Source organism: Pollicipes pollicipes, unplaced genomic scaffold, assembly GCF_011947565.3.
Source record: "Pollicipes pollicipes isolate AB1234 unplaced genomic scaffold, Ppol_2.1 Scaffold_7261;HRSCAF=8764_pilon_pilon_pilon, whole genome shotgun sequence".
NCBI classification, from domain to species: domain Eukaryota; kingdom Metazoa; phylum Arthropoda; class Thecostraca; order Pollicipedomorpha; family Pollicipedidae; genus Pollicipes; species Pollicipes pollicipes.
This window is the reverse complement of record NW_023597054.1, coordinates 10,503,833-10,517,288: the sequence shown is the minus strand read 5'-3', so window position 1 is coordinate 10,517,288 and position 13,456 is coordinate 10,503,833. Positions and strand designations below refer to the sequence as shown.

The 13,456-nt window shown below is 58.4% G+C and overlaps 1 protein-coding gene across 5 annotated transcripts in view; it reads left to right on the top strand.

Moving 5' to 3' along the window:
* LOC119113081 (LIM domain-binding protein 2) overlaps nt 1–12,941 on the top strand; it is a 32,962-nt gene extending 20,021 nt beyond the window's left edge. For 2 of the 5 annotated variants that reach the window (XM_037237405.1, XM_037237409.1), the window contains exons 2-9: nt 871–946; nt 2,411–2,513; nt 5,589–5,761; nt 7,608–7,817; nt 9,112–9,235; nt 10,228–10,260; nt 11,330–11,442; nt 12,345–12,941. In XM_037237405.1, coding sequence (XP_037093300.1) covers nt 871–946; nt 2,411–2,513; nt 5,589–5,761; nt 7,608–7,817; nt 9,112–9,235; nt 10,228–10,260; nt 11,330–11,442; nt 12,345–12,632 — 1,120 coding nt within the window. In that variant the 3' untranslated portion in view covers nt 12,633–12,941. The remainder of the gene's footprint in view (nt 1–870; nt 947–2,410; nt 2,514–5,588; nt 5,762–7,607; nt 7,818–9,111; nt 9,236–10,227; nt 10,261–11,329; nt 11,443–12,344) is intronic. The other 3 variants (XM_037237406.1, XM_037237408.1, XM_037237407.1) reach the window with 3 other exon arrangements.
* Nucleotides 12,942–13,456: the final 515 nt, after the last annotated feature.

Below are 13,456 nucleotides of genomic sequence, written 5' to 3'. Positions count from 1 at the left end.
CAGAGAGCCCCTAGCAGTGACCGCGCTCCGTGGAGCCGCGGCTGACTCTAGTCGGCGGGGCGCCGCCAGCAGGTGGTGCTCCGCAGGCGAGTGTGGAAGACGAGCGTGACCCGAGGTCGCCGGCCCCACCTCGGCTGCGTTGAGCGCCGCTGTGCAATACAGGTCACCCATTGCCAGCGCCCTCGCCGCCAGAGTTCTAGATCCGCCATAAAGTTCTATAAACAATTATATGGTTGGTGTTTACTGCTGGTGAGAGGGCACGTACCTGAAACACTCTGAAGGCCTTATCACAGGTCCCGGATTAACCGTTGCCGGGTCTAGGGTTTCTCTGATATTTGGTCCCGACATGTCGCAGCAAATTCTAGTTAGCTAGACGACTGGAGTTTTTGTGCGGCGTGATTGCGCGCTCGGGCTGTTGGGCGGACTCGAGCGGGGCTGGCTGATGTATCACCGCACTCCGAGAACTGCTCGCCAGCCGGCTGACGTCCCATGGGTCATGAACGCAGTGCGTTCGTGTTTCGTGACTTTTCGCCGTTCATCAGCGAGGCTTACAGCCGGGCTTTCTTTACCTTGCATCAGTTTTTTTTTGGGGGGGGGGGACCGGCGAATGACGACGATGGTTTAGTCAATAGTTCGTGATGGGTACTTCTGCCTGCATGAAATGGAGGGTCCTAAGGAAAGGCTTGCACACTTTAATTTGCAAACCCGCTCATATAACTTGCTAGTCAGCTGACCAGCCGGTGCGCTCTTCAGATGAAATTGTGCATGCACTTTGGCCCACAAGCCAGGAATGACACTTAAAGTCCCAGCTCATCGTATTGCTGATCAGTATGATGGCTGCCGACCTCTGATTGCCTGCTTTCTTTGCAGACGTCACACGCCATACTTCAATCAGCCCGACTACAGGATACACGAACTCAACAAGCGGCTACAGCAAAAGTCTGAGGTAATATTGTTGTCTCCTCGGCCCTGATTTTTGCTCATGACGCAGCTGCACTAGCAATAGCTGGCCATGACATTAGTAGTGCTGATTAAGTCCACATTATTCAGTCCTATATGGTTTAGTCCAGTTTCAAATTTTGCTGGTGGCTCCAGTCCCCCCCCCCCCCTCCAACTTCGAGAAGAACGTGGGCGAAGTCCGGGAAGAAATCCTCTTGCAGGTACATTCTCTGGTACGTCGATTGGTTTTCCTCCGCTCAGCTTCCCCCTCCCCCAACGCGTTGTGCGAAAATATGCCCATAGTTTAATTGCATGTTTTTTACTGGTTTTAACGGTCACGTGTTGTAGGGTTTGCCTCTCAAACCTCTCAAACTCGAAAAGAGTACATATTGAAATAACCTCCAGCTATGTGTGCGAATATGCCGGCTTACCTGTATCGTACTGATGTTAACTCCGCACATGAGTGATGTAACGAACTAGGAGGGTTGCATCGAATTCGAGCGTGTAACTGAAAGGCAAAGCACGGTAGCTCTGCCAGCAGGTGCACATTGTGCCAGAACTGCAATTTCTGTAGCCGTGGCGTCATGAAGAAGGGTTTTCTGTGGGAGGTTGTCCGTAGTGTTGATGTTTCGCGATAGCGGCTTCATCACTCATACACCTTGTTCAGAGGTAACTTTGTTGTGTTGTAGTGGCGTCCGTAGGCGGAAATTTGTCAAGAGAAAAGTCGTGCCACATTGGCCATGTTGTGACGCCCACCTTGCACCAGCTGCATCTGCTGTCGTATCATCGGCCATGTTGTGAAGCCGCCATCTGCTGCCAGCTACATTTGCTGCCGTGTCGATGCAGGCAGATGCATTCATTACGTAATATTGCAGACAGCTGTCGATACAACGCGCCGTTCATATCTGTACCGAAAGTGTTTATTGTTTTGGCCTGCACCTTGCTGAGTTGAAAAAAAAACGCAGACAAATTTGATCTGGCCGAGAGCGGGCGGGCAGAAGGCAGCTGTTCTGTACTGAGAACCGTCGCGGCCTTGCACGCTCGGCTCTGACTCCCGCCTACCGCCCGGCTAGCTCACAGCTCCTGCGGGGTGACGCACGTCTTGTGTGAGGTGGCGCACGTCTCGTGTGAGCCTGATGGCTGGCTCAGCTCCCGCAGGGTGGCGCACGTCTCTTGTGAGGTGGTGCACGCCGCGTGTGGGGTGGCGCACGCCCCGGCGCGTGGCTTCACCAGCCTGCGACGCGATCCTGCTCACGCGAATGGTGCAGCTCAAGCAGTCCGTCTCGGGGCTGAGGACGCTTAACGTCATCCAGAGTGCCTGGCGAGCGACGGACCACTCTGGAAGAAATCCGAGCAGAAGTGCTTCGCTGTGTCGGGATGCGCTGTCAGATATTGTTGCCCGTTATGTTATGCGCTTACCGTTGGCAGATTATGAACAGAAACCGTGAAGCATTTGCTCTTATCGTTCCAGGACAGCGACAGCCTCTGGTGGGATGCCTTCGCCACCGAATTTTTTGAGGACGATGCTACCTTAACCCTGACGTTCTGTCTGGAAGACGGACCGAAACGATACAGTGCGTATCTACAGTGGCTGCTATTGGACGCTTGGCATTACCTTGGCGGTGAATCGTGTCGTGTTTCAGCTGGCTGCTTAAGCGATTCGAGGCTCGGTGGTTTTTAATCTGATGAACAGTCATTCCTACGACCGGACCCATCGTGACCGCACGCAGGAATGCAACAGGTCCTACGCTTGTCGCTTGCTATGAACGTCGTCACTTGTTATGGATCCCCACCAGTTCCTGTGATCTAGTCATCACGTTTACTAGTGCTTCGGCGTCACTGACTTCCTTGTGCAAAACGTACTCTGATTCCAAAGCCACTTAATATCAAACCATTTTATCCCTGGGCTCATTTCTAATAACGCGTCTACTTTATCCTCGAAGACGGGTGGGACTCTGAGCTGAGCCTACGCTGCATTAAAGGAGGGACCAGGTCGTCAAAACGGTAATGCATTACCCCACATTAAGGCTAAAGACGCACCCTCGAGCTGAGCTGCTGCGTCGCAGTCTGGTGGGATATGCAGTTTCTCCATTCATGCGTTGGTATATGCGTACGTGATTCATGTTGGACGTCTAGCCCGCTGTGGTTCCCAAGAGGTACTGAGGAAGACGACGCTTGTGGTTCCTGGTGTCAGATGTCCGCAAAGATCCACATACGGCCGCCCTGGCTTTTGGGAATGAATGCAGGCTCAGTTCAGCATGCTAATGATGTGGGAAAGCGGCAAGCACTCTCGCGGGTCTCAAACAGGTCTCATAACTGCCGCACATGAGCTGGTGGCCGGGTTTCTCTTCTTCTCCAAACTGTCACTGTGCGTGCCTCTTTATGACCACGTTAATCTACTTAGCAACCCGCCTGGTTTTAATCACGGTGCTGCTTTAAGTGCTTTCATAGGTTGGAATAGCCGGGCCAGATTAATGCTTTTATATTTTCTCCAGCTTATGCTCGGCTTAGAAGTCGTGGCGTCCGCCGCTAAGTGTTATTCTCTGCTGAGAGCGGTGATTTGCAGATGTCTGTGCAGGCCGTCAGCGTGCACAATGTACATACCAAAGGGTTTTGCGTTATTACATCTGCGTTGTTTTGCTTCATAGAGCAGCTGGTACTTGTTGATCTCGGAGAAGTATTCCAACGGTGATGCGTATGACATGTGTTGACATGTGCTGTGTTGTGTTGTGCGTGCCAATGGGTTGGTGCCGCACTCATATTTGTCGCGGTTAAAGTGGTGGCTTTCAAGTATGAAGCATGGGCGCAGCGCCAGTTATCGGTAGTTTCTCGGTTTCCTACACATAAGTAATCGCTTTGTACCCGTCGTGTGGTTTTCTGCATGCCAAATGGTCGTCAGTTTTGCAGCCGTCTCAAGTGCGGCCGGCTGGCGCCGGCCGATCTGGCTGACTGACGGCCAATGACGTCCGGCCAGCCGGCCGTACTTGCCGTCCTGTCGGGGGTGCGCCCGCTGACGTCCTCTCCCCCCCCCCACGGCTTCCGTCCCCAGCCATCGGCCACACACTCATAGCTGCGGCTTCCGTCCCCAGCCATCGGCCGCACACTCACCCCTGCGGCTCCCGTCCCTGGCCATCGGCCACACACTCACAGCTGCGGCTTCCGTCCCCAGCCATCGGCCGCACACTCACAGCTGCGGCTCCCGTCCCCAGCCATCGGCCGCACACTCACCCCTGCGGCTCCCGTCCCTGGCCATCGGCCACACACTCACAGCTGCGGCTTCCGTCCCCAGCCATCGGCCACACACTCATAGCTGCGGCTTCCGTCCCCAGCCATCGGCCGCACACTCACCCCTGCGGCTCCCGTCCCCAGCCATCGGCCACACACTCACAGCTGCGGCTTCCGTCCCCAGCCATCGGCCGCACACTCACAGCTGCGGCTCCCGTCCCCAGCCACCGTCCGCATACTCACCGCTGCGGCTCCCGTCCCTGGCCATCGGCCACACACTCACAGCTGCGGCTCCCATCCCTGGCCATCAGCCGCACACTCACCGCTGCGGCTCCCATCCCCAGCCACCGTCCGCATACCCACCGCTGCGGCTTCCGTCCCCAGCCATCGGCCGCACACTCACCGCTGCGGCTCCCATCCCCAGCCATCGGCCGCACACTCACCGCTGCGGCTTCCGTCCCCAGCCATCGTCCGCATGCTCACAGCTGCGGCTCCCGTCCCTGGCCATCGGCCGCACACTCACCGCTGCGGCTTCCGTCCCCAGCCATCGTCCGCATGCTCACAGCTGCGGCTCCCGTCCCTGGCCATCGGCCGCACACTCACCGCTGCGGCTTCCGTCCCCAGCCATCGTCCGCATGCTCACAGCTGCGGCTCCCGTCCCTGGCCATCGGCCGCACACTCACCGCTGCGGCTTCCGTCCCCAGCCATCGTCCGCATGCTCACAGCTGCGGCTCCCGTCCCCAGCCATCGTCCGCATACTCACCGCTGCGGCTTCCGTCCCCAGCCATCGTCCGCATACTCACCGCTGCGGCTTCCGTCCCCAGCCATCGTCCGCATGCTCACAGCTGCGGCTCCCGTCCCTGGCCATCGGCCGCATACTCACCGCTGCGGCTTCCGTCCCCAGCCATCGTCCGCATGCTCACAGCTGCGGCTCCCGTCCCTGGCCATCGGCCGCACACTCACCGCTGCGGCTCCCATCCCCAGCCATCGTCCGCATACTCACCGCTGCGGCTTCCGTCCCCAGCCATCGTCCGCATACTCACCGCTGCGGCTTCCGTCCCCAGCCATCGTCCGCATGCTCACAGCTGCGGCTCCCGTCCCTGGCCATCGGCTGCACACTCACCGCTGCGGCTCCCGTCCCCAGCCATCGGCCGCACACTCACCGCTGCGGCTTCCGTCCCCATCCATCGGCCGCACACTCACCGCTGCGGCTCCCGTCCCCAGCCATCGACCGCACACTCACCGCTGCGGCTTCCGTCCCCAGCCATCGACCGCACACTCACCGCTGCGGCTTCCGTCCCCAGCCGTCGGCCGCACACTTATCGCTGCGACTCCCGTTCCCAGCCGTCGGCCGCACACTTATCGCTGCGGCTTCCGTCCCCAGCCATCGGCCACACACTTACCACTGCGGCTCCCGTCCCCAGCCATCGGCCGCACACTCATCCCGCGCTACTTCCGGAGCATCTTCGAGGGCGGCGTCACTGACCTCTTCTTCAGTCTGCGTCACCCCAAGGAGTCGTTCCACAACACCAGCATCACGCTCGACTGCGACCAGGCCAGCATGGTGACCCATCACGGCAAGCCCATGATAGCCAAGGTCAGCGGCGGCGTCATGCGGGATCTCACGTGATCTAGCAAAGGTCACTTGTTGTTAACGGAGTCGGAAATGGTTTGCCAGAATATCATCACTTTACAGGGGAGCTTCTGGTATGTGGATTATCCAGCTCACCACCGTAGCGATAGAAACACCGTGGTGAACCGTGGAGTTGCTATCTATCCGATTGCCGACGTCTTTTGGTGATCATCCACCGTGCGGCGAGGCAATTCGAAATTCAGTTGTTCGCAGAAATGCACTATATCGCATTGAAAGAAATCAGCCTCACGGTGTTCGGCATCATGGGTTATGATGCTGAAAAATTAACAGTCCACTCACTGGGGGACAACTTGAAAGCTAATTGTAACACGTTTGCGCTATGGTTAACCTCATGATTCATAGTCAACTGATCATAATTGTTGAAAACGTTGGGAATATTTGTATAATATATTCCACTGGCCGCTTGGTCGATTCGTCCGGCTAGTACCTCGATGGATGCGAGATCGATTATTTTTAGCATTATAACCCATACCTTAGCAGAGAAGTGTCGTACAGACGCCACACATGGGGATCTCAGCTCACATGCAGGTTGTTTTCGAATTTAATTTCTTGCCCATGCCGCCAAGTTTTACAATCGAAAACGTGCTCGGCTGTCATGAAACGTGTTGTGGACACCTTGTGCATGTCACAGCGTAGCGGCACCCCATGAATGATACGTGTTTGTTGCCCTGTGCTTTGGCTATATCCCGTCAGTCCTGCAAATGTGTCAGTGAAGCACGACTCAGCTGGCTGCCTGCCAGCGTCTCCGCCCCTGACTGACCCCACCCCTGTCTGACCCCACCCACGTCTGACCCCGCCCTTGCCTGATCCTGCCCTGCCCTCCAGCGTCTTCGCCCCTGTCTGACCCCGCCCCTGTCTGACCCCATCCCTGTCTGACCCCGCCCCTGCCTACCAGCGTCTCTGCTCCTGCCTGACCCCGCCTCTGCCTGCCAGCGTTTCTGCTCCTGCCTGACCCCCTCCCCCTCTGCCTGCCAACGTTTCTGCTCCTGTCTGACCCCGCCTCTGCCTGCCAACGTCTCCGCCCCTGTCTGACCCCACCCCTGCCTGCCGGCGTCTCCGTCCCTGTCTGACCCCACTCCCGCTGCCAGCGTCTCTGCCCCTGTCTGACCCCACCCCTGCCTGCCGGCGTCTCCGCCCCTGTCTGACCCCACTCCTGCTGCCAGTGTCTCTGCCCCTGTCTGACCCCACCCCTGCCTGCCGGCGTCTCCGCCCCTGTCTGACCCCACTCCTGCTGCCAGTGTCTCTGCTCTTGTCTGACCCCACCCCTGCCAGCCGGCGTCTCCGCCCCTGTCTGACCCCACTCCTGCTGCCAGTGTCTCTGCCCTTGTCTGACCCCGTCCTTGCCTGCCAGCGTCTCTGCTCTTGTCTGACCCCACCCCTGCCTGCCAGCGTCTCTGCTCCTGGCTGACCCCACCCCTAATTGCAAGAGTCCCTGGTCCGTCTGACTGGTGCGCCGCGTCCCCCACGTCTGACCCCGACCCTGTCTGACCCCACTCCTGCTGCCAGTGTCTCTGCTCTTGTCTGACCCCACCCCTGCCTGCCGGCGTCTCCGCCCCTTTCTGACCCCACTCCTGCTGCCAGTGTCTCTGCCCTTGTCTGACCCCGTCCCTGCCTGCCAACGTCTCTGCTCTTGTCTGACCCCACCCCTGCCTGCCAGCGTCTCTGCTCCTGGCTGACCCCACCCCTAATTGCAAGAGTCCCTGGTCTGTCTGACCGGTGCGCTGCGTCCCCCACGTCTGACCCCGACCCTGTCTGACCCCGCCCACGTTTGACCCCGACCTCGCTACAGGTTTGCGCCGAAGGCCGCTTCATCGTCGAGTTCACCTTCGATGACCTGATGCGCATCAAGTCATGGCACTTCGCCACGCGCGGCGTCAAGGAGCTGGTGCCTCGTTCGGTGGTGGCCCTGCACGTGCAGCAGGACCCGGGCCTGGTAGAGCAGCTCAGCAAGAACATCACCCGCCAGGGACTTACCAACGTCACTCTCAACTACCTCAGGGTCTGTCACGTCACCGGTCAGGCTGTCGCTCACGGCGAGTCACGTCACCGCCGCACTGTCGAGCACGGCTGATGACGTTACCTCCGGACTGCCGATCACGGCTGGTCACGTCACCGCCGCACCGTCGATCGCGGTTGATGACGTTACCTCCGGACTGTCGCTCACGGCGAGTCACGTCACCGCCGCACTGTCGATCGCGGCTGATGACGTTACCTCCGGAATGTCGATCACGGCTGGTGACGTTACCTCCGTAGTGTGATCACAGCTGGCGGGTCACTGTCGGGCTGTCGATCGCGGCTAGTGACGTTACCTCCGTAATGTTGATCACAGCTGGCGGTGTCACTGTCGGGCTGTCGATCGCGGCTAGTGACGTTACCTCCGTAGCGTTGATCAGCTGGCGGCGTCACTGTCGGGCTGTCGATCGCGGCTGTGACGTTACTGTTAGAGTTGATCACATCTGGCGTGTGTCGGGCTGTCGATCGCGGCTAGTGACGTTACCTCCGTAGCGTTGATCGCAGCTGACGACGTCACTGTCGGACTGTCGATCGCGGCTGGTGACGTTACTGTTAGACTGTCGATCGCGGCTGGTGACGTTACCTCCGTACTTTCGATCGCGGCTAGTGACGTTACCTCCGTAGCGTTGATCACAGCTGACGGCGTCACTGTCGGACTGTCGATAGCAGCTGGTGACATCGCCCTCAGGCTACTGCTCAGACTTATAGCGTACTCCCAGGTAGCTGCTCACTCCTGGTATCGCACTCCTGGTATCGCGATTGATCCTGGATGCCTGCTTTGAGTGGCAATGTCATACCGGGACTATTTCAAAGTTGTCATGTTACTCCGTAGTATGCGGGGTGTGTTCTGGGTCCACAATATGAAGCGTTACACATCGCATGTAAGCCTGAGCTTAGAACCCCGTGTAATCCAAACGTGCGTCTAAAAGTTGACTTAAGCCAGAAGCCATTCTGTCATGTCATGAGAAGCTAATATGTCGATCATCAGTGACGTTAACCAAGGGAGGGTGCATTCGTAAACGAAGGGGAAGTGTATTCGTCAACCAAAGGGGAGTGTATTCGTTTTAGGTTTGCGTAAATCCCATCATTGCCATGTAAAATGCTGTTCGTAGATCTTTGAGCACTTAACGACGGCTGACCTGACACTGGGCTTCTCGTCAGATGTTGGTCAGACACTGGTCACTGGGCAGTAACAGGTCGTTTACATCCGCCTCTGGCTGGACACCGGAGTTGTTGGCGGGGTACCCCTCGGGTGCTGACGAGGCGCTCCCCGCCCGCAGCTGTGTGTTATCCTGGAGCCGATGCAGGAGCTGATGACCCGGCACAAGGCGTACTCGCTCAGCCCCCGCGACTGCCTGAAAACGACCCTCTTCCAGAAATGGCAACGCATGGTGGCGCCGCCAGGTGGGTGAAGTCGGAAGCTTACTGGCGCTGGTCTGCTAGGACGGTTTAACGCACCGACGGGCTTTCAAAATTGAGCGGGACAGTTTATTTGCTTTTCTGCTTGCTTTTTGGTATGCAACGTGTGGTTTTAGTGCCAGCTGGTATGAGTGTTCTTTTCAGACATGGTGTTTCTGGACTTAACGCGCATTGCAATTGCCCTCCACAGTCTGAACACGAATGCTGGCAGTGCATATGTTGGAGAAATGTATGGTCATATTGATGCTTCTCTGCTTCAAATGCATTTTTTGAATATCATATTCCGTATATGAGATGTACATGAACGGCGTCGGATGCAGAGTGAAACTCAGGCTTCTGGCTACGCAGAGCAATCAACTGTCTCCGCTGTCCTGTCGCTTCTAACGTTGCTGCTTTTGCATTTATATCGTGCCGGTTCTACTAGTTGTACTAATCTTTTTGGCTCTATCGCCACACGCAGCTCGCTATCAGTTTCGCTACGCTTATTCCATCACACAGTTTAAACATGCTGGACACTTTATTCACACTGAAGTGTGCCGTAAATGTCATCAAAATAATTTATGTCAGTGCCTGCGGCAAACGCACAGAAAATACCATTCAGGATGAGAATAGAAAATATTGATATCAGTGACAGACAATAGAAATGAGTCAGATGCAGTATATGCATGCATCACGTATGGGAGTAGAAGCGTAGCTTTGCCTTTTGATTCCCTCCCTACGCCAGCAAGGTTATGCTTACTTCTCAGGCTTCATTGCAGATGTTATCGAGGCATATCTTGCGGCCTGATAGCGTGCTATCGCACGCGATACTGACGATAGTGTTTACACACTTGCATGCTGTTGTAAATCCAGGCTCATCGACCCTCTCTCCTTGGATCTGAAAGCTTCCCATGTACTACCACGTTGTGTTGACAGCCTGGTTTCGTTGCGTTCGGTTTCGTTTGGTTGATTTGATGTTTTTGTGTTCCGCCCTGTAGGTGGGCCAAATCGCAACCCTAGCAAACCGGAAGGTACGTTGAGCTGCCGCAGCCGCCCGTGCTTTCTGCTCACTAACCGGACCGAGACGGTAACACGAACGCATGCCTCACCCCCCTCCCCCGCGTGCCAGCGAGGGATCCGAGCGCTCTGGCGCGCCTGACCTCACAGTTGTGTTGGCTTCTCTGATACACCGCCTGTCCTAGATCAGAGACCATTCTGAAAAGTGTGTGCAGACACTTCCGTGCTCTCCCCACACGTGTGGCGCCTTGTTCGGGCCGGCTCCGGACGCGGTGGTCCGGGCGTACGCCAACCCCGTGTATGCGCGGGTCCGCGACGGACCGCGTTGTCCGGGCGTCGCCAGCCAGTAGTACGCCTCAGCCCGCCCGTCGGCTAACGCATGTGTCGGACGCCTTTCGTTTCATCACGTGTTGTGGTCTGGCTTGTAACGCTGCGAGTATTTGATCAAATTTCTTTTGGAGAATTCATGAAGCAGCCATGCAGCATTCACGTAACTGACAGTTCTTACATATGACAGAGATGCCCGCCAGTCCTCGCTATACGTGCATGGATGACTTTAAGTTTGACTTGAGTTACTTTTCCGTGGAGATTGCTGCATTTCTTGTGAAGCAAATACAACAATGCTTCACACTTGCACCGTCCAGCACGCGAAATGATGCAAAGAGAAATCTCAGCGGTGATCTAGATGTATAGGATGCTCGTTGGTCACTCTCCAGGCATTAACATACTGTGAACTGTACTGGTTTACGAATATGAACCGAAATCCCTCACAGGCGGCCATGGCAGCCATTTTGATCGCACTTTGGGTCGGTTTTATATCAACCAATGCATTTATTGTACCACAGCGTGCAAACAGGTGGAAGCGACCACGGCCACTAGTCTGCAAATGGAGCGGGCGCAGATTCTTTGGTGTTTGCGTCGTAGCCACTGCACCTCACCTGAATAAGCCTGTGTAATAACGTCTCGAACATAACCCTACCAGTGACTCCCTCTAGCGAGTGCGGAGTCGGCCGGTGCTGCCATCTGGCCGGCCGGTGCCGCGTGTCAGCCCGCTGACCGTGACACCCCCGCCCGTGTCCGCAGAGAGTCAGCGGCCGCCGAGCAAGCGTCGGAAGAGGAAGGGAGCAGCAGGCGCAGCGGCCGGCGCCGCCAACAAGAAGGGCCGACCGCCCATCAGCCTCGCAGGACAAGTCAGTGTAAGGGTTCCCCCCTGGGTGGGTCGTGCCCTGGCCCGCCCGGCTCGCGGCCTAACGGCGAGGGTGACGTCACTCATACGGAGGCAAAGCGCTGCTCTGTGATCAGAGCTGGCATGTTTCAACACCCTCTCTTCGCGTGCAAGCTGCGAGCTGACCGAGCTCAACAGCAGCTGACATCTGCCCAGCACTGAGCGGAATGCATTTGGCAGTTCACTCGACCGCTTCTGTATCGGCAGCGTCCGCTCTCTCAGCTCCCCTCTTTTCGGGAGAGGCTTGTTTGCTTTTGCCTGTGCTTTAAATAGCTGACCCCATCTCGAAACACCACTAGTGTCAGAGCCGCCCTAGGATTTGATCATCACTGCATGAGTTCTGGGCGTGATGCATGAGCGCTGAAGTGTTTAGAAAGTAATGCATGTCAACGAATACACTACTGTTGTTGCAACGTGCATCACTTATTACTTTCATTAACCACAAAGGCATCTGCTGTCTGCGATTGTACTGCAGCTGTCTGCCTTGCAAAATATCTGAATTCCACATTAGTCTCGCGAACTATCAACACCACTTCAATTCAGTTTTCGTGCTTCTCCCGGCGTCTCGCCATATTTTGTCTCTGGCTTCTTCCTGGATGCCGCCCGTCGACTTTTGACACTCCTTTAGCCTGTATCTCTATCCTCTACTGCACCGCTGCCCGGCAACGATTGCGTCCCTGCCTGGCCAGACCCGCTTCCTTGTGCGGCAGAGAGAGGACTAAATAATGCGAAACGATAACTACTGGGAGGTCTCAAAATGGTCATCGATGCCGATGTGCCTCACACGCCCTACCCCTTCCCCAACAAAAGATATTTCCGCAGGTGCGCCTTGACGATGAGGGTCGTGATCTGATGACGGTGACCGTGCCGCAGGACGTGATGATGGTGGGCGAGCCGTCTCTGATGGGCGGTGAGTTCGGGGACGAGGACGAGCGGCTCATCACGCGGCTAGAGAACGCCCAGTGCGACCCGTCGGCGGCCGGGCCGGGCGGCGCGGCGCCTGCCCCCGCCAGCGCCGGCCTGCTCGAGGAGAACAACTACACCTCCTCGCCGCTGACGTCCGGTGGCAGCTGGACCAGCGGCGAGCGGCCGCCGCCGCCGCAGGCCTCCACGCCCAACTCGCAGGACTCGGACAAGAAATCGCCGGCCGTCGGCCAGTGACGCCGGCGGCGGCCGGCGGCCGGCGGCCGAGCGGTGCCGCAGTGGGACAGGCCGGGTGTCGGGTCCCGGCGATCCCGATCATGACCCCCGCGAGGGCTGGGGCGAAGCCACGCAAGGACGACAGAGCCGACTGTCGTTGTGCAGTGATGTGTGTCGATGTTCATTGTTCACGGTGATCGCGTTGTATTGTAATCTCAGCCGGATGTGCGCCACCCGCGCACGCTGCACCTCCCCGCACGCCGTCCGGCGCCGTCCGTCGTGCCGGCCGGCGCCGCCGCGCCGCCACCGCGGTGCCGCTCTCCGCCACTCGTCACCTCGTCGGTGCCGACGCGCCGACGCCATCCATTTCGCGCGCGGGCCCGCGGCGCGCCGACGGGCGTCGTCCCGCCGGTGCCATCCCCGGCGCCCGTGTGCGGGCCCGCGGCGCGCCGACGGCGTCGCCCTGCCGGTGCCGTCCCCGGCGCCCGTGCACGGTCCGCGGCGCGCTGACAGGCGTCGTCCCGCCGGTGCCGTCCCCGGCGCCCGTGTGCGGCTCGCGGCGCGCTGACAGGCTCGCCCTGCCGGTGCCGTCCCCGGCGCCCGTGTGCGGGCTCGCGGCGCGCTGACAGGCGTCGTCCCTGCCGGTGCCGTCCCCGGCGCCCGTGTGTCGGGCTCGCGGCGCGCTGACAGGCGTCGCCCTGCCGGTGCCGTCCCCAGGCGCCCGTGTGCGGGCTCGCGGCCGCGCTGACAGGCGGTCGCCCTGCCGGTGCCGTCCCCGGCGCCCGTGTGCGGTGCGCGCGGCGCGCTGACAGGCGTCCGCCCTGCCGGTTGCCGTCCCCGGCGCC